We start from the raw sequence: 21583 nt of genomic DNA on the forward strand, positions 1-21583 counted from the left end.
CATTGTTTTTAAATGGTGACATAGGTTTCATGGTGGTGTCCACAAGAGGTCGTGGTCAACGATGATTTCAAAACAGTGATGGGTTCTCTTGTGCATGATAGGCTGGCCATTAGTAGCCACCGGGTATCCGGTCATTCATTTTCGGATTAAGGTTACTAATGCACATTTTGCTGTTGCCGAGATGCCGAGGCGCTGTCTCTTAACATAAGCATACGTCAGCGCTGCAGCCTTTTGTAATCTTGCGTGAACCTGCGGAGCAGCTACTCCTGAAGCCCAGATGCAAATGTCATCTGCGTAAATTGATAGTCTGACCGAGTATGGCAGGGATTCCGCTAGCCAAATCAGAGCTAAGTTGAACATTACGCGGTTTAGTGACCGGTAATTTCACCATCCTCGGTGAAGCCAAATAAAAAGCTCATTAGGGTCAGGTTGCTCCCAATTCAGCGAATAGCGTGACCTCCGATTTGAACGGACACGAGCGTGTCAACGATGGCTTCACGTGAAACGTTACCATAAGCGCCAGTCACGTCTTACGATAGCGCTAGGGAGAGGCGTTTGGGTGTATGCTGTTGTTGAATACGCCAAATCAATGACGTTGTCGACCGACGAAAGGCCACGTCAAAAGCCGGTCATCGCGTCTGCATAAACATTGCAATGATCAAAAAACAACTCGAGGCGGGTGGGGATCATCCTCTCAATTAACTTGCCGACAAAGCTGGCGAGAGCAAGAGGCAGATATGATTTGAGTTCAAGGGGACTCTTTCCGTCACTCCAAGAAACGTTGGGTTGACACAGCAAGGCCTCTCGCTCTTCATGTTCAAGAAGACTTACAGCAGCGTGCGCTATATTATCTAGTCAGGGGCGAAGAGGAACGCCTGCAAATGGCTAGACCAGGCTCCAATTCTTCCATGTAGAAAGGTTCGTCCACTGCCAAAGCTTGCGTGAAGGGAACTTCGTACGATTAAAGATCCTTTCTTAACACTCTGTCACCTGCAATTCTCTCACAAAATTCTTCAACATTGACTTCTCGACAGCCTTGGTGGAGAGCCTGTGCCTTAAAGTCGTTGCGTTGCCGAGCAGAAACACGTACGCCCTCGAGATTAAGCCTTACGCGAGACAGTGCTTTGCGGGGGTCCAACTAGTTACAGAATGAGTTCCATTGTTCGTTGTATATTTGGTACATGTGGCAATGCATTTTTTTCTGCGTCCGCCTGGTCTTCCTCAGGTATAGAATCGACTTGGTGCGTCTATATCTGTTCTCAGCGTGTCGACGTACGGCACCAAACCTACGCTCGAAATAAGATCTAATGAATACATTGCTGCACCAAAAGGAAAATAGACTTAGGAGGGAGAGTAAGAAGCGACAGGGTCGAGCGCTGAGAGTCGTGATAGCGGTCGAGAGTAGTTTCTTACTCTCCCTGAAAAGTCTTTACGTTCCTTTTGGCGCAGCAATGTATTCGTTAGAGCTCAACCAACTCGCCCAGCAACAAGTTGTGCTGAAAATAAGGCATCGCGGGACCAAAGTGAGATAGAGCCTCCCCGCAGGGGCGTCTGCGTCAGCAGGCGTTTGGTGTGTTGCGACGCCACGTACCCGAGCTCACAAGGGTTGGAACCTCCCGCGTGTAGTCGTGCGCGGCTTTGCCGTGTCCGGGGAAAGGGGGATCCTGGGGGTTGAGCCGATGCCGGGTGTTTGGACCTTTAAGGCCCCCCGGCGGAGGCAACACACCTCTTTGGCCTCTGCTTCACGTAGACGGCACCCCCGGACTGACCCACCCGGAGGAAACCGGCAGTCGCCTCTTCCTGTCTCTCTCTCTCCTCAAACCTTCGTCTTTATCTCTCACTTTTTGATCTTTCCTGTCGTCTTCTCTCTTGCAGTTACTTCCTTTCTTCACGGCGGCAAGGGTTAACCTTGTGTGAATAGCCAACCTAGGTTATTTCATATTTGGTTATAGTGGTAATGTACAGCTGGCGTTTGCATGCCGTGTTTCACAGACCCTGCAGCGTCCCCTTGTAGGACTCCACGGTGGGTGGCTGGCGTTACTGCCGAAATTACAATCTCTTATGACTTCTTCTTTCCCCCCACTACATGATCGCTCCCTGAAGAGGGGGTGCACCGATGATGTCTTAGAATTTGTTGCCCGTCAAAATGAAATTTTTCCTCGATTCCATGTAGTCCACTTTGAAACACCAAGCAAACCCGTTCGAACAATCTCACCATTCCTCGTGTCCAAGTCTGACCCAAGTTTTTGGTACCGGTTACAAAGCATCCAGAATGGCAAGCGGTGATCTCTTCTTGGAGCTCCGCAACCTGAAGCAATATGAAAAGCTACCCAATCTAGTATCATTTGGCGACGCCAAAGTAACAGTAACTCCGCATCGTACTATGAATACAACCCGAGGCGTAGTCTCCGATGATGATCTCTTGGAGCTGACCGAGGCTGAGCTCTTGGAGGGCTTCAGTGAGCAGAATGTCATCAACGTTAAGCGAATTAAGATGAGGCGGTATAATAAGGAAATACAGACCAAACACCTGATTCTTACTTTTGGCACAAGTGTTCTGCCCGAGTCCATCGAGGCCGGCTATATCAAGCTACGTGTTCGCCCATATGTTCCAAATCCCCTGCGTTGCTTCAAACGCCAGCGATTCGGCCGCAGTTCACAGAGCTGTCAAGGCCGCCAAACCTGCTCGAAATGCAGTGCTCATGAGCACACCTCTGAAACTTGTGAAAACTCTCTCCATTGTGTAAACTGTGAAGGGGAGCACGCTGCATACTCGCGGTCGTGCCCATCGTGGAAGAAAGAAAACGAAATTGTTACAATTAAAGTAAAAGAAAACATAAGTTTCAAGGAGGCACGCAGGGGTATCTTACCTGCCCAAAAACACCTTTGCCGATGTGGCGCGTCAGGTGGTAGCGCCACAACGGTCTCCGGCGGCTGTCCGACCCACACCCAGTGAGGCGGCAGTGACGCCATCCGCCGCCTCGGCGGCTGCAGCTAACGCTGCTACGCCAACACAGCAGACGGGGCCATCGACCCCGAAGGTGCGCGCAGCCGACGCTGCCCCAACCTCCCCGGCCCCTTCCAGCGCTGGCAACAGCCGGCGCAGCCAGATCCCTCAGGGAGCCCCATCGACCTCCGGGCTGGTGGGTGCAGGGGTCTTGCCCTCCAAGGCGGGACTCTCTCTGGTAACCTCTCGCTCGCAAGAGCACGTGTCCGGAGCCTCACTAGAGGCAATGGACGCTTCACCTGTCCTGAAGGCGCACCAAACGCCTAAGGAGCGGCGAGGCTCCCTCGAACGCTCCAGAAAGGGCAAAACCCCGATTACGGGGCCTCAAAAGGGCTCTGTAATTTAATCTCTGCAATTTCCAAAATCACTGCCTCTGTTTCTGTACACACAGCACATATTTACTACCAACATGGATACACAGATAATTCAATGGAACGTCCGAGGTCTCCTTAAAAACCTTGATGATGTGCAGGAACTCATCCAAAAACACAATCCAAAAGTGCTGTGATTACAGGAAACACATTTAAAACCTAAACACACAAACTTTCTCCGAAAGTTTGTTACGTTTCGCAAAAACCGCGAGGATGCTGTCGCATCATCTAGCGGTGTAGCCATTATTGCTGACAGAAGTGTAGCGTGTCAGCATTTAAAGCTCCAAACGGCCCTTGAAGCCGTGGCCGTTCGAGCCATGCTTTTAAATAAACTCATTACAATCTGTTCTCTGTATATACCACCACATTATCACCTTCACAAACGCGACTTAGAGTCATTAATAGATGAGCTCCCGGACCCCTATTTTATTCTTGGTGATTTTAATGCACACAGTACTTTGTGTGGCGATTCACGCGGTGATGCGCGAGGTCGCGTCATCGAACAGGTGCTTTTTTCCTCTGGAACATGTCTCTTGAACACGAAGGAGCCCACATATTTTAACCTGTCCAACAAGTCATACTCTTCCATAGATCTTAGCATTTGATCGCCGACGCTTTTACCCTATTTTAAATGGAATGTGCTTAAGAACCCGTATGGGAATGACCACTTCCCAATAATCCTAACTACGCCGAAACAAGATCAACTTCCCCCGAAGGTCCCTCGGTGGAAGGTTGACTCAGCCGATTGGGAACAGTACCGAACTCTTACACACATGACCTGGTCTGAGATGTCCGGTATAACCATAGATGACGCTGTTGCATATTTTACAGCTTTTATACTTGATGCCGCATGTAAATGTATTACTCAAGCGAGCGGCATAGGTTCATAACGGCGTGTTCCCTGGTAGAACGATGCATGGAGGCAAGCACGGAGGAACCAGAACAAAGCGTGGGCGATATTTCGCGATTCTCCAACAGCTGAAAATCTGGAAAACTTTAAACATGTCAAATCCCAGGCAAGGAGAACGCGCCGACAAGCAACACGAGAGAGTTGGGCGAAGTTTATATCAAGCATCAACTCGTACACAGATGAGAGAAAAGTATGGAATAGAGTGAAAAAAGTTAATGGACAACAAACGTATTCCCTGGCTTTAGTAAATAGCCACGCAGAAAGCCTGGAAGATCAAGCCAACTTTCTTGGCAAACACTTTGAACACGTATCCAGCTCCTTACACTACACCGAAACATTCCTAAAGTACAAAACACGAATAGAGAAGCAAAAGCTAGAAAGGAAACGTGCAATAAGTGCGCCGTACAATGAACCATTCTGCATAGAACTGCAGGCAACACTTAACTGCTGTAATACATCCGCCCTAGGTTCAGACCGCGTAATATATGAGATGTTAATACAACTACCATGCGAAACACAGAAAACCCTCCTTTCCCTTTAAGACACTATATAGTCTTCCGGCGAGATCCCCTCTGCTTGGAAGGAGGCTATTATAATTCCAATACTGAAGCACGGAAAGGATCCTTCCTCTGTATCAAGTTACAGACCTATAGCATTAACAAGTTGCCTCTGCAAAGTATTCGAAAAAATGATTAACTGTCGCCTACTACACTTCCTAGAATCAGAAATTGCTGGACCCATACCAGTGCGGGTTTCGGGAGGGTCGATCCACCACTGACCATCTAATACGTATCGAGGCACGTATCCGCGAAGCTTTTGTCCATAAGCAGTTTTTCTTATCAGTATTCTTAGATATGGGGAAAGCCTATGATACAACGTGGCGGTTAGGGATATTGAGAGACCTCTCACAGTTAGGTATACACGGAAATATGTTCAATGTTATCGAAAGTTATCTGTCGAATCGGACATTCCGTGTTCGAGTGGGCAATGTTCTGTCACAGAAATTTGTACAGGAAACTGGAGTGCCGCAGGGTGGGGTTCTCAGCTGCACGCTCTTTATAGTAAAAATGAATTCTCTTCGTCTGCACATACCACATAACATCTTCTATTCAACTTATGTTGACGATCTGCAGATAGGTTTTCAATCAATTTCTCTTGCAATCTGTGAGCGACAGGTCCAGCTTGGTCTTAACAGGGTCTCCAAATGGGCTGATGAGAACGGGTTCAGACTGAACCCACAAAAAAGCACCTGTGTCATTTTCTCTAGAAAAAGAGGCCTGCACCTTGATCCTGAAATTGTGTTGCATGGTGAGCGTCTGCCCGTAAATCGGGAGCATAAATTCTTAGGCATAATTTTAGACGCGAAACTAACCTTTGTACAGCACATAAAATATCTTAAAAACAAGTGCATTACCACACCGGCAACAATTTCCACTTCATCCTCTAATTATCATAGGTACAGAACCAGTCTTTAAATATCAATCGTTGTTCAAATTTTTAAAAGATGTACGTAGTTTTTATGTCATATCACCGGGAAATCCGCAGCACGGCCTCTTAACTGAGGTTTCTGCTGTGGTTACGGCATTAAAGAAAGCACCTGCCTCCCAGCCTTTGGGCTCAAAGACCTCCCGGAGGCATAGGTGCTTATTCCATACTCTTGCATTTTAGCTTCATGATCACTTACCACGCGTACTATATCCATAGACTATATGTATCACTATCACAATTTCATACTATATATCATTTTACGCTTCTATGACAAGATTTGATTTTAGGCCACTTTACAGCCATGTTACATTCTACCATCGCAACTCACAAATCAGCGCTTAACACAACATTATCAGTCATGGCGCTCTTTGGCCATACGTGGCCCTTGCGCCACTAAACAATACACATTCATTCATTCAGATAGAGCCAGCTTCTGTACGACAACCCTCTCAACAATGTCGGGCTGCCGTCATTCAAGAGACAGAAGTCATGGCCCGAAGCAGAAGGTACAAGAGTCCTGGCTCCTAAATTCTTAGAGAGAGAGAGAGAGAGAGAGAGAGAAAGCAAGGATAGGAAAGGCACGCAGGTCAACCAGACGAGCTTCCGGGTTGCTACCCTACACTCAGGTTAATGAAAAAAGGGGAAGGGAAAGACCAAACAAGGAGCAAAAATGCCCTTTCATAGTAGGAGCTGCGTAGCTGTTGAAGCAATCGAAATTTACGGGCACCTGTAAGAAATCGACTTCAGGTTCAAACAATCGACGAATCGCCTCCAAATGGTCTCTCCTTTCATTGAAGTGCACAGTAACAGGAACTTGCATTTTTCGTGCATTTTTCTTTCGTAAAGTACTGAAAGCGTGCTTCAGTGACCCATCCTACTCTTTTGGTTCAACCGATAAAGAAGAGGCGCAATAAACCGTACACGTCTGCTGTATAACCAGCACAGGCGAAGCAATAAACTCTGCCTTATTCGCTTAAGCGCACTCTTCAATTTTAATGCGTAAGCATTCCCTGTTGAATACCCCAGCAAAATAAGTAATTAACACGAAAACTATTTTGTCTGCAAAGCCTTTTGTCTGCAAATAAGATGCATAAGTGGTGAAGTTAGCACATCCTGCTGTTAAAATCGGGTAAATGTACATGATTGGTCGCTTTAGAATAGATAAAGAAGCAATGGAAAACGACAAAAAGGAAAGGAAAGCGGTTTTGGTCGTCCCCTTGGAAGCTTACTTTTGCGCATTAAATGTGTGCATGCAAAGAATCCTGCTTTGGGGTGCGGAGTATAAATAATCATAGAAAGGCTCGTTGGGAAATGCGATAATAGTGTAATTGTAGATGATTGGCAGCCTAAAAAATTTTCCTCCTCTGAAATTTTTCTACGTCGGGCCTTCAAGAATAACCAGCTTGGAAGGCCTGTATCTCGCAAATGCCAAGGATGTCTTCACATTTCATCCCAGAAAGATAAGCGCAGTGAGGGAATTGTCGTTTCTGAAATGCAACGCTTAAACAAAGTGAGACTTCAGACCATGCACAGTGAGGCTAACCAGGGCATAGAGGCGGCCAAACCAAAAGGTTAGTTGTCACTGGTTTCCTCCAACATCGAATCTCGTTGTGCTCCCTCTACAGACATGTATCCATCCAAGTAACCAAGTATTGGCTATTTCCGAAATGTGGCTTGCTGAACCAGTTCTAATCCGAGAGTTTCACTATGTAACATGATGCGGTATATGCAGGACACACATGATAGAGAACACAAATGCTTCCGAAATTCTGCGAATTGTCTACTAATGAGCAAGCATTATTAGACATCAGAAAAGCGATCGGTAGGTAGACATGCATAAGGTACGAGTAGCAAGTAAACAAAAGCGAACTAACAGCAGAGCCAAAGAACGGCTATCCATTACGAAACAATACTCAGAATTGCTGCAACATTTTACAAATTTCATATTTCATGAAAGTGCGTCCAACAGAATTTTTTCGGACTCGCGATGCAAGCAGCACGGCATTTTTTAAGAAGACCACCGTTCCATGTAGCGAGTGTGAAAGAAGTTTCCGACAGTGACGCCATCCCTGGAAAGAAATCGAAATGGGCCGCAGGGTCCCGGACCTGGCATCTGTTCTCTATTCGCATCTTATGACATGTCTGAACAAAGAATCAGTGCATCCACGTGTCAGGCATCCAGTAGAAGCGATAGAACAACAATGAAAGCCACGTAGGCTTCACGGCTATAGCCGGGCGCGAAGCATCTTCCAATATTTCCACAAAAAGAGAAAAAGAAATGCACTCAAGCTGTCGATGGTCACCACATGTTCACAGAATCAACAGAAAAAAAAAACACGCCCGCTGTTAACGCAAGAAGGGTGGAAGAAGAGCTCGTCAACACCAACATCGAGAAAGCACGACCGCCCTACCATCGACCGCAGCGCCCCCTCACAGACCGGCGCCAAACTGCGTCCGCTTTGAGAGATAGAGTTCTGGAAATGAAACTGTTTCCATTTAGCATACGGCAAAGAGGATGAAGGCGAAAGCCTGCGCGCTCGCAAGAAATTCCTTCAACTACTTTGACATTGTCATTCCAATGCGTTGCTACTTTCTATTATTACTTGCTTTCGCTTAACTCGTTTTTTTTCTTGGGCTCTTTTTCGGTCGCCTATGCATCGCCACTGTTTCTGCGTGGCTAAAGGCCCGCTAGAACGGGCGTGGCAAGTCTATGAAGGCCACTGGGAGGCACACGCTGGTTGCCTGAATGATTTTTAGCCCTTAATTCGACGAAGGTAGCTACAGGGGCTTTTATATATTCTCTTAGCACAGAATGAGAGGGAGACGGAAAGGCAGATTAGGCAGACAGCGCTAACTTTCAACGACAGATGCATTTCCAGTTCACGCAGACGTGCTGATAGTCCTGAAAACGTCATAAGACACGTACTTGTACGTTGCTCGCCAGGCAGGAACAAAACCGGAGAAACCACACGCACAGACTTTTGTGGTGACACTGCTTATTTAGGAGGGCGTCCGTTCAACGCGAACGAAGGTGATCGAACTCTTTTCCTTTTTATTGATAAAGAAATACTGGCACATGTGCTTGAATGTTGATGCCATTACGCCGGACGGTCAAATATTCGACCCATGACCCATGAAGGGCTTTCCCCTTAAAGACATTTCAACGGTTTTTAACTCGGAGAGGGGGTTACATGGTTTTGATCATTTGGTGGCAAGACAGCGCGAGTTATTTGAACGCCTCTTCTACCGTTAAAAGATAGGCATTTTAAGGTCGAGATAGTGGCGACACTCTATCGTCCTTTTTTTTTCCCTTGAGCTCTAGCTGCCTTCTAGTTTCCAAAGCGCCAGTCGTTTTGTTTGTTCCCTATACTCATCGGCACTGACTGCGCATGCGCTATGATTCCACCTGCTTCTTTCACGAAACAGACGCTAATGCTCCAGAGGCGCCGAAGCAGCCATGGCTGAAGAAAGTAACCGTGGAAACACGCCTCCTGCGTTTACCTTCCGCGAAGAAGTAACTCCCAACACAATCCGGGAATTCTTCGAGGGCGCTTCGGGCACCCCCGACTGTACCTCTACGTGAGTCTTGCCGCTTGTAAAAATTCTCGACGAATATTGTTCCCGTAGGTTTTTCCTGGAACACAGGCGTTGATAGTTATAGATTTGTTCTTACTTCAAAGCGAGCCTTTGACAAACAACTTCAGCCTGCGTACGTTGGCGACATTAACTTTTTTAGCGCGTCGATGCACGGGTGATGCCAAAATATCTTCACGGGAAGCATAGCTGCGGCTGTTTATCGTTAAGGTCCAACGTTATGTCACTGCGGGAAGCAAATGCTTCTGTGGAAGAACATGTTCGTCGCTCGTGTTTGGTCACCGCGTCACACAGCTATTCCGGTGCCACAGTGGCTACGGCATTGGCGTGCCGAGTTCGAGGTCAACCATGATTTTCCGGGAACAACGGCCTATCATCTCTGATGGTGAAATGCAAAAACACTAGCCGGTCTACGTGCTTGTTATAGAAACCCAGGCGGTGAAGAATCATTTCGTTCGTGTGAGGCTTTTCGAATGCTGCTCGCCACGACCTTACAAAAGCATATTTTTCTAATGGTCCTCTTTGAGCTAAATAAACGTCCTTAAGAAAAATATGTGCAAAATATCGGTAGGCGGGAGCCGCGGAGCCAGCGAACCCGAAGCAAACCAGGTGCTTCCGACGTATTCGATTCTGGTATTCGCGTACGTCCGATGTACCTTTAGAAACAGCGATCACCAATGGCCCGGCAGTGCCCACTACTTCACCTGATTTACTGCGCCGGCAGCTAGTGTTGGAGCATAAACAAGCTAGTGCATGGGCAGGTCCAGCCCGCGACCTCGTTCCGCAATGCCGGTAAAACCGAGACAAACGCATAGAAAACGAGCAAAGAAATTACTCCTTCGCGCTACCTTGGCAAAGTCAGATATTCAGGGAGCAAAAGCCCCCATATTTGCCCTCCTGCACCCGCTTTTATCGCGCCTGAGCATAAACGTCCGGCGATTCCTGAAATGCCATCTCGTGATGCGTGACTGTCACGGCCGACCGATGCGCCCGGTACAGGAGAGTTTGTCCAACACCCAACCTAAAAACACTCCCGAACCGTTCACACGTGCCGCTCATCATCCTGCGGCTGTCACCTTGGTGATGCCTTCTTCGTTAGCTGAATCGAAGGTTATAACTATACTTAAGTTCTAAAGTAGCTTTTAAAGAATAAACCTCCGACAACTCTTTTCGCTGCCACGGTAAAGAAGTCGCATCTTAGAATTATTTGCGGTTTACAGCTGTAGATGCACGTCCCTTCATTCACGTTTTCTTTCTGAGGCTTATGTCTGCAATTGCGCCTTGTTCATACCCTGTACCTCAACTTGATTTTTCGGAAAGGCAGCTGCACGGGTCACACGTGAAACAAACTGGAAAGAACACATATTGTCACAAAAGCTTAACTTCAGCTGATTGCGTCCTTTTCTTCTCTTGTGTTCCAACTGAGTCTTCCATAAGAGGCAACTGTCGGTTCTGTGTTGCTCCGTGTTGCTCGTAATTTTAATTACTTATAAGATGGATTCCTCGTGGCACGGATCGATGATTGGTCATTCATTTAAATTGCCGTGAAAATCCTAATACCAGCACGGCAATGTTGAATCCAATCTGACACGGAAGGAGCATCTCCTTTTGTTACAGCGCTGCTTTGAATCAATGCACGCAAGTACTTCACGCAGCTTCTTCTTTTGAGCATCACCCTATCTTAAAGACAATAAGATAAAAAAAATTCCGGTGTACCTATTTGGAAACTATCATTGCAATTCTCTTCCACGAGTCGACGCCACGACAACTTGAAAACCGAACACCTATACCCAACTACAAGGCACTAATCAGAAATGCCGTAAGTGAACAAAAGTTCTACACTAAAGTAAACTAAACTTGACTTGCATGTTCGTGCAAGTCAAAGAGGCATTTCGCACTACACGTATTACACAGGGTTGCCCTTGTGCCAGCCAGCAAGTGAGCATTTGGGTAAAATGAAACATTACATGTATCCCGTTGATTAACAAAATAGCAGTTAGCTTGTTCCAGATTTTGCTTTTACAAAAGCTTCATCACATATTTCCCGCCTTACCTGGAAGCAAAGTGTCCGATAGAAATACATATGTCTAATTCTAGGATTTGTGACGACTCCTTCGAAGACCTGTGGAACGCGTTGAACGGCCACGACGGTGGCAGTGACGTCACGGGTATGAACGGCATGGCCTTCGACCATAAATACCACTCGCGAAGACCCTTAACAAGCCTCAACGGAAATTATAGTAACTTAGCGCGATAAAAACACGGAAACAAAAAAGGTCGACAAAGACAAACGGAAAGAACAGTTACATAGGCCACGATAGCGTTGCAGTTACTGCACAAGAGGACACACTTTTTGAGCGTCATCATGTCGGTTTCCGTATGAGTGGCTCCAATTCGAATTAACAGGATAGCTGATTGGAGAAGTTTGTGCGTGAACGTCATACAGCGCGATAGCCATACTTGGACGACACAACTCACAAGGACATAGTTTACAGCTTTGTTGCTCTGCTCCCCCCCCCCCTCCACAACGAAGAAACAGATATCACAGCCCTGTAAAACTGCATGTGCCAAAGCACCTGAGGCGGCCAATATTGGTTCATGAATTACTTACAAATATTCTGACTGTTTACAAGCGTGTTGCAAAAGTCCTACCCACAACATAGTGTCATATTTCAGAGCACCGCATATTATATCATTTTGACCACTTTAGAGGTAATATATATATAGGTAAGCTTCATAGTGTTCATATTTTAGAAATTGTTCCATATTGAAAAAATTTTTATAAAAACATTGACAGCACACACAAAACTTCGTTTGCTCCAGTCACTACATTTTAACGGATTCTTTTAAGTGCAGCAGACCTCGGCAAATTTAGTCCAATGATTACCGCGAACTTCTCATATATTTAGACAGAATTGCGCGAGCTAAACTTTAGTTTTCTGCGCTAATAGGGAGCTTTACTATAACGAGAGCACGGCTTTTACGGTTAAGGCCGCTAGTTTACGGAATTTTGCATATTTTCCATCGCCACCTTAGTAAAGCCTGAAATATGCTTATTGCTGCAAATGTAGAGCCAAGATTTGACTCCGATTACAGACATAACACAATTTGCAGGACGCCTTAGCTTCGCCTTTAAGAGTGCAACGCGATACCATTCAAAGATCCCTGGCTGCTTCTCGCGCTTCTCGGTAACTTCAGGTTAGGTAAGCGTAACGTTTACAGGGAAACGCTGGCGGCAAAAGCTATGCACGAAAGCGAGCTTTCCGGAAGAAACCCCGCTTATTACGTGGGCCTTGGATTCTCGGTGGTGGGTACGCCACTGTCTGTGGTACAAGAGTGGTAGAAACGCAAGAAAATTGCTTTGTGCTTGAGTTTCCGCGTAAAAGATTGTTTTCTCGTACATTCAAATTACAGTCTGGTGCTATATCTGTTGATTGCGTGTAAGTCGTACTTTACTGTTTCTGACGCATTTTACTTAAATTCATTTATTTCAGTAACGCATTTGCGCTACACGGAAGGCCTGCGTGATTGGGTATGCATGATTCGGAATTACTTTTTGCTCACAAGACGGTCGACGCCGGCGCCGGACGCAGACACCGGACTATCTGCGATACGAGGCCCGTAGTGCTATCGCGTTAAAGATGCCTAATCTCATCTTCGACATGGAACATTGTCGTGTTCTATTCTGCTGTACTAAATACAGATAGAATAAACGTTAATGTCAAACGGATAAGGTGATCTACCCACCCCCCGACACGCAGGTCAGGGGGCGAGTGCCGCCGCCTCAGATGCAGGCTGGGAGGTCTTGGGTCCCAGCAGCCTCTTCAGCCAGTTGGACAAGCCAAAGCTGGACTTCAGAGTCCGAGCTGCGCAGCAGGGTCTCCCAGGTGACTCTACTACCTATTTTGTGCGTTCCCCCGGGAGAGTACTGACATTCCCATATTATGTGGTCGAGGGTCCCTCTCGCCCCACAAAGATTACATCTATCGCTCCTGGCCTCGGGGAACATGTGGTTCGCCATAACCGGGTGCGGATACGTATAAGTTTGAAGTCGTCTCCACGATACTGTTTGTCTGTTGTTTAATTTTGGGTCTGGCGGGGATACCAGTCTACGAGCCAATCTATAATGCTGCGTGATCTCCCCATATTTTAAAATGCTCTCTCCGCTGCCTTGGTTACTAATATACAGCACATATTTTGGGAGAAACTCAACAGTGCATAAATTCCTTCACGCACGTCTCTTTCATCGTATGTATTGAAGGCATATTTCAAGAAAGAGCACCGCATACGGAAGCACTCAAATCAGGTTAGCCTATCACTAAACCTCAACTAAATCTCCGTGTTTTTATTTCGGAACGACATGTTCACGCTCGTTGAATGACCATTGCACAGTGAGGAGCTAACACCTCTGTTATTCTCGCAGGCCATACACACGTGACTGAAAGCGCAATCACCAGTTCCCTACCTATGGTGTCCAGCAGCAGCGTCAATCACGCACAGCCCAGCACAAGCCGCGCTGGAATGGAGGAGGCAACGGCCGTTCCGGAAAACATCGCTAGGTGAGCCCACGTTTGGAAAAATTTCTTCGCACAGAGCGAATCACAGACGGTGCGTAATGCTGCCCGTGGTACAACTATGCCTCCACTGTCCAACGTTTTCTGTGGAGGAGAGCTCTTACATGTGAAACGCGCATAAAATCGACCGTTATTCAAAACACACGGCATGGTGGATGTGGTGCTAACATGCTTGTCGTGCTCAGCGCTCTTGCAAGTTTGTCAAATGCGTACGTACTACGCCATATTCGTTTGCAAAGATAGTAAATAGAAAGGCGTCCGTCTAAAGACAAAATTAAATGAAATAATGGGGTACTTCGTGCCGAAACCTCTTTCTGATTATGAGGCACGCAGTAGTGGAGGACTCCTGAAATTTCGATCATCAGGGGTTCTTCAACGTGCACCTAAATCTAAGGACGCGTGTGTTTTCGCATTTCGCCCCCATCTAAATGAGGCCACCGTGGCCGGAATTCGATCCCGCAACCTTGTGGTCAGCCGCCTAACACCATAGCCACTGAGCAACCATGGCGGGTGTGTAAAGCAATCGAGCAATCCAGTGACAGGCCACATTCCTTAAGTGACGTTCATTTCAGAGTGCAGCGTTGACTTTCGATTATTCGACTATATGCCAAATGCTCAAATATTGTGCAGCTTTATGACTTTCGCTTACCAAGGTAACCTATGACCCTGGAGGCATGACTGTATGACGCTAACGCATGATGATGGAATAAGAAGGAATGATATTACGAGGTCACCGGTTTGAATCCCAGCCTCGGAGGCCCCATTTCGATGTGGGCGAAATGTAAAAACACCCGTGTAGTCAGATTAAAGAGCATGTTAAAGAACCCCAGGTAGTCCAAATATCAGGAGTCCCCCACTACGGCGTACCTAATAATCAGATCGTGGTTGTGGCACGTAAAACCCCATAACCCCATTTAACCCCATTTTAATTTTAAGGAATGATATTGATGTAATGGTAAAGTCGCTCAATCGCGACGACATGACGACAATGACAGGTGCATTCTTAAGTCATGATCATGGTATAACATAGAAGACGTGACGACGACGCTAAGATAACCGCATGAAAAAGCGACAATGATGACAACCGCACCACCAAGGTGGCACTGGCCATACCGTATGACAACGAATGCATGATAGCGTCTGTGTGACGACAACGCAATGACAATGACATGACAACGACGGCATAATCCCGACACGATGGCGACAACATAACTGCGGCCTAATAACGAACAAAAAATGACGTCGATACATCAACGAGGGTGGTGCGACTGCATGACGACAATGGGATTACGACACTGAAGTGACGACGACGGCGGCTGCTGTGAATCACGCTGCTTCTCGCGATCTCCCGATTAGCGAGGCAGTCGCGCCCCACTTGGCTCCGTTTGCAACGTGCCGCACGAGACACTGTCCGCGCGAGCGAATATATCGCGAAATGAAAACATGTACAGAGCTGGCCTCAAATTAGCCATTAGGAAGTAACAGAATCGTCGGGGAACTTTTTTGTACGGTAAATAGAGTTTACCTTTGTATTTGGTGCTCAACCCCAAACAAGTAAGCAGTGCTTTAGGTCGCATTTAGGTCGACGTTGATCGTGAGAAGAATCCTATCTAAATGTTGGTTTACATATTTCTTCAGGTGAAATATTGCTATTCCTTATGAAATAAATATTTATTTAATCTTATCGAGTTATTTTATGTGGTTTATTACCTCCTTTTACTTAAGTACATCTTGCGACATAGATACCACATAAACCAGTAGAGTTAATTAGCAAAACGAGAACAAGGTGAAAGCAGAAGCCTACGTTTGGATAAGTGGATTTGTCTACTCCCGCCTTCCCCGTGTTTTCCAGTCGAGTTAAGAAAGACTTACAAAGTAACATCACGTGGGTTGAATCCTGGCACATATTTGGCTTAGGCGCCTCAACAAAAATAGCAGAATAATTGCGACTACACAAACCTAATTCTGAAACAGCACCAGCGGCGCACACAGAGAAAAACAACGGGATGGCGCGCTGCGTCTCAAGGGCAGATTTACAATTACGTTACCACGTAAACTCGCCCTACAGTTCCTATTGTTCATATACTAATGTATCATATATAGAAGGTAGAAGTAATAGCTAGAAATGTTCATTATTTTATTGAATAAATACAAGTGTGTGCCACTAAATCAAAAGAAATAAAGAAATATACAGGTTATCTATGTTACAGTAAAGCAAATTGCCATCAGTGTTGAAATCGATATTTAGTGATTTCATAAGTTTCCCTCTTGCAAGCGTGAATAAATGTCAGGATGAATAATTTGCCGGGATTTACCTGGCTTTATCAAACGAAATTTTATTGTTTGATAGTTCTAATTTCTTTATTAAGTATTCCGGTCTTGATGCCGGCCAAGCTGGCATGATTCCAAACGCCGTACAAGGTAACACCACACGACTGGGACCAAACCATACCATTTCATGAGTCATGTAAACAACCGCTACAAGAATAAACAAAAGTATACAAGTAAAAACCCATTAACGCATGGATAGCGACCAATGTTCATCTAGTGTTTAACGTAGAGATTTAAATGAGTAACAGGCTGCACAAAAGATATGCACCATACGCGCTGTGTCTGCTCTTCTGCCTGTTGTAGTTTTCTTCACTAACCGGTAGAAAAGATGTCGTACCAGCAATGCCTTAACACAACGCTTGCAGTGTTCATTATCTTACTCAGAAAAACAAAAAAAAATACTAACTTCCTCGGTAGCATACTTCATCCATTGTACATGAAAACACTGAAGCATTTGATGTATCTGTGCTCGCTACGTATGGGGGAAATGATTGCGTGTGTGTCATTCTCACGATACCTAAGGTAGGAGCGGTGTGCAATTCAAATGCGAGTCAAATATTAAATGACTTCATACAAACATTGCAGGCAATTTTGAACCCGGAAGTTGTTCATTGTAGTCGACGTGAAGGACTTCAGTAAATGCACAGACACTTGTCAGAATTAAAGCGAATAGTTCGCCTTTGCGCCATTTCCATTTCTTATGGTGGAGCCTCGAATAGCTCATTGCAATGGCTTATACCGGCAAGAAAGCGGCTCTAGTGCAGTGAGAGAAAAATACCATCGTGTTTAGATCTGCTAATTCCTTATGTAACCACCCTTACCAGACATTTCTTCTCCGTTCGAGTAGGAAGAAATACCAAAGCCACGTTTTACATATTACATTATATATAGCCTTTGTGAGAGAGGTACGGGTCTTCTTATTTTCAAGTTTAGCCACACAGACCATCAAAGGCAGCAGTGTTCAATTTACGCAAACTAGAGCCACAATCGAGCGCCAAGATTAAATGCTTCAAGTTAGCGCTAAGGTTCAGAACGACGGCTTATCATTAACACAAGATTTTGTTATCAACCTCTCAATTGTCAAGATGTGTTTTTCTCCTTTCGTAACAAAAGTCGGCCGTTTTGAGCTCCTTTTTTCTGTGTCCTTGCAGGAATGCTCCTGGAACCGGAGGAACGGAACAGCGAGAGATGTGCGGTGTCTGTGGCACCGTTTCGAACATACCGGACGCTTTACACGGGCACGCCAAGGAACAAACGGAGGTCACATCCCAGATTTGTAAAGCGTGTGGTCAATCGTCTGTGAAGATGTCTAAGTCTGTCCAACATTGCCGCAACCTCACTGGCAAAAAACACAAATGCGAAACCTGTGGTAAACAGTTCCACCGGGCAGATCACCTAGCTGTACATTACCGCACGCACACAGGCGAGAGACCCTACAAATGCAAAATATGTGAAAAATTGTTCCGGAATTCTCACCATCTAAAAATCCACAAGCGCACTCATACAGATGAGAGACCCCACAAATGCCAAATATGTGCTAAATGGTTTCGGCAGTCTAGTCACCTAGATTACCATAAGCGCGTGCACACAGGTGAGAAACCGTATATTTGTAAAACATGCGGTAAATCATACACAAAGTTGGCAGCTCTCCGTAAACATGAGCACGCTCACGCAGAGGAGAAACCTCATGCATGCCAAAAATGTGGTAAATCATTTTAAAGCAAATATGACTTCAAGAGACACGTAGATTCCGAATGTGGAAACAGCGCTTTTGTTTGCGAAATATGTGATCAATTCTTTATGAACAATTCGACTCTTCTTCGTCACCGCCGAACAAAGCACGCGGATAGAACACCGTATGACTGTATGCAGTGCGGTTGTCGTTTTGCAGACAAAGAAACACGCGATAGGCATGTGTGCCAGAAGGAACGCAAGATGTGAACGATTCCGTCTGGTTTTTCGAAATTGCGCGACAAGACCTCATCGCCAGAAGTATTTGGGGTGCTTCAATATCGAACAACACTAGGTAATGGCCAGCGCTCACTGTTCCGTGAACTATGTTGTTGGTGAACGTCGCTTAATCAAACTGATTTCAAGACAAACCCTAATGGACGGCAAGATTGTGTTTTGCGTAACTAGAGGGTTGAGGGAAATGCCCCCAAAGATTCTTGACCCCCATTTGGTTAGAGAAACGTCTTGTGAAGGTCTTTTGACAGTGTACCAGCGAAGAAGCTTTGATGAACCATATTTGTATTCATATTGCAGCGTACACAGAACGGAATATCTCTCTTTAGGAAGCACTTGAGAAAGGACGTACTGTATTCTTGACAACTAAAAAGTAATTTCTGCCATTAATCGAGGTCCAAAGGCAAAGTCGCCTTCGAGAGAAAGCACTTGCAGATGCTTTTACGACAATGATTAACTACATCGTACGCGTTTGAAAAGTATCTGCTTGAGAAAGTTCGTTCAATGCATTGACCATTCTTTGGCGCCTGTATTCATACCGAAAATGTTTTTTCTATACCATAAAATAAGCTGATCACGATAGTGAGAAAGTATTAGATCCGAATCATTTGAAAATTCTTTATATGATATGGCCTCCCCCTAGGAAAATTTTTAGTTGTTTTATTGTGGCAGGACTTCTGAAGTTTAATAGGCAGCTTTTTATCCACTCGGAATTCGTCTGTTTTGACTCGCACTGCTCTCTAGTAGCAGCTGTATAATCTTTTTAGCCTGATGGAACAGAAGTTTCTGTGCAGAAATGACAATAAATGTTTGACTTGACAAGTAAGTTTTCATATATGTTTACACGCTTACTTTTATATATTTTTCTTGTGAACGCATTTTTCCGGCTACAAAATGTTAGGTTACCGCTGAGCGCATTACGCGCCTGCGTGTATCAGAACCTTCTAGATTTTCTCGCCAATCATATTTTTTTTTGTGCTGGGGTCAAACCTTTCGTAACCAAACTGCATGGTCAATACGAATACAAATGTGCATTCGTGAAGGCTTGCCAGCACCAACGCTTACGCTACAATATTCAACGAATGATGCATGAATATCCGACAAACGTTATACGCCAATCACTGATTCGGCGATTGAGGGCTACGCTCGCAACTATCTTCCTGCCCGAATGTAACTCGTTTTGTGCCTTTCCGTTCCCGATAAGAGTTAGTTGCGTGACTGAAGTTTCTTGCTAGTGCATTGTTCACCGTCACTACAACGTGGCATCTTGTAGAGGTGCTTGTTGTGACCGGACACACCCAGCAAGCCATGAAAACAACGTACACATTTTCGTCGGCTAGTAAGCTTGCCACAACATACTACTATCGCCCGTGAACGCTCATCTGGCCGAGAATACCAGGAACATCATGGCCCAATCAGCAGTCCCAATGACAATCCTTGTGTCGCCAGCAACGATCACGCTGCAACAGCCAATGAAGCCACCGTTCTTCCACAGATCATCGTTTAAGATCCGGAAAGCTGACTGCACACCGAAGCATAAATCGCCACATATAACATATGAAAGCACGACTAGCTGCGTCAGGACTATTTCTCATTAAGACACCGCTACGACGTGGCTTAAAAAAAACGAGCCTCCGGCATAACAGCATGGGAGCTGTTTTGCAGGGGCTTCCTACAAATATTCACGAGCGCCATGTGCAAGGAGTCGGTGAAAACCACGATATAAACTCGTGTGCCGCTACCGAATAAGCACACCGCGAACTTCACGGAAGTTATGAACCATTTGTTAGGCACGCCGACCCAGGCATGTCGGATGCGCAAACGTGTTTCCTCATGCGCGGTTTGAGGCGAGAGATCGACGGCGGACTGATTCGTAAACTGGCCAAGACCGTAGCGAAATTTCTAACAGAAGCCACATCGACGAGGCGCTGGAAATGCGCACTCGGCAACATGGCCGCCTAGTGCTTTCGCTGAAGTGAAAAATGCAAAGCCTAGGTTCCGGCAAGCTCCCAAGGCCGATTGGAGCCGTTGTCGAATTTTCAGTATCGGTGTTTGGGAAGCCGGGTTTAATAAAAGTTTCTCTGAGGTTTCCGAAAGCGTACACTGCTGTGTGGATGTGAGAATGCGATTACCAATCTTCCCCAACTTTCGCCCTCCCTGCTTCATATTTTAAATTGAAGGTGTATTTAGCACTATGGTGAGTCGCTGCATTGTTTTAATCCTAATGGCACTAACGTCGATAGTTGTCCCGAGAAGAATCCAGCCATATTCTTTCGCCTTTTCAAACTCTCGGCTTTTACTTGTCTTCAATTTAATGCAGCTTTTGCGCAGCTAGGCAAGATGTTCCCCTAGCTGCAATCTTTGCAGCGCTAGGTATAGAGTCCGCACTATTAACGCATTTTGATGCTTTCTGTTGCATAGCTTGTGGCATTGTCTCGTGTATTGACACTTCTGCAATACTTTCGAAGCTAATCTGGTTTCTGCAACACGACTATTACATATGCGCATTGACTAACATTTCTTTAGCGTTGTGTGATAGCCTACAGATAGCCTACAGATGGCCTACATAGGGACGTAAGGGAGGACAGCCGTTTTCGTTTTCGTTATGAGCTGCTAAAGGTAAATTTCTTACGGCATGTGCTTAGGAACTTTAGCTACGGGAGCCTCAGATGGGCTTCGGATAACCAGTCTCTGAAAGGCAAGTGCCTCGTTGGCTGACGCATGTATCATAGGAGGTCAGTATTTTCTGGGCATGCTTCAAAGAAAACTTTTTCGTCCCTTGGTTGGGATGCGCCCTCCCACATGTTTCTTGTTCCTCTCCTGCAACGCGTTATGTCGACAGGTTAAAATAGAAAAAGAAAACATCATGACCTATCTAATGGGTTTATTACTGAATAATCCCCCCAAACGTGTTGGATCAAAATGTTTTTCGTTTCGAACAATATCGTGCTCCGTGCGCGGCACGAGACAGAGCGTAATAATCTTCAGAAGAATTCCACATTGCACCATCTTGATTGTGCTCGGCTCGATCAGTTTCAGATAAAAAAGCTACCGCGTACGGAAGCACTGAAATAGCGTTCGAGTACCACCAAATGCTTCTCGCCTCACAGCATCTATCAGAATGAAATGTTCATTTCCTGAGAATTTTTCTTGCACAGCGGCGAATGAACACCTTTGCTGTACTTTAGTACCGTAATTGTGCCACTGGCAATGTAAGCACTAATTACTTGCACCTGTGGTACAGCAGCAGCATAGACCATGAAAGGCCCAGCACAAGCCGCACTGGCAAGCAAGAATCAATCAACAGCCGTTTTAGAAGATCGCGCCCCCTAAGCCCCGCGTT

At 45.8% G+C, this 21583-nt stretch overlaps 1 protein-coding gene across 2 annotated transcripts in view; it reads left to right on the plus strand.

The window, feature by feature from the left end:
* LOC129384659 (uncharacterized) overlaps positions 1-19062 on the plus strand; it is a 56049-nt gene extending 36987 nt beyond the window's left edge. Inside the window, exons 9-11 of one of the 2 annotated variants that reach the window (XM_055070259.2) lie at positions 13132-13257; positions 13794-13929; positions 17427-19062. In XM_055070259.2, coding sequence (XP_054926234.1) covers positions 13132-13257; positions 13794-13929; positions 17427-17994 — 830 coding nt within the window. In that variant the 3' untranslated portion in view covers positions 17995-19062. Of the gene's footprint in view, positions 1-13131; positions 13258-13793; positions 13930-15514; positions 15617-17426 lie in introns of those variants that run through there. The other variant, XM_055070260.2, reaches the window with a different exon arrangement.
* Positions 19063-21583: the final 2521 nt, after the last annotated feature.

The sequence above is a fragment of the Dermacentor andersoni genome, chromosome 5 (genome assembly GCF_023375885.2).
Source record: "Dermacentor andersoni chromosome 5, qqDerAnde1_hic_scaffold, whole genome shotgun sequence".
Lineage (NCBI taxonomy): Eukaryota > Metazoa > Arthropoda > Arachnida > Ixodida > Ixodidae > Dermacentor > Dermacentor andersoni.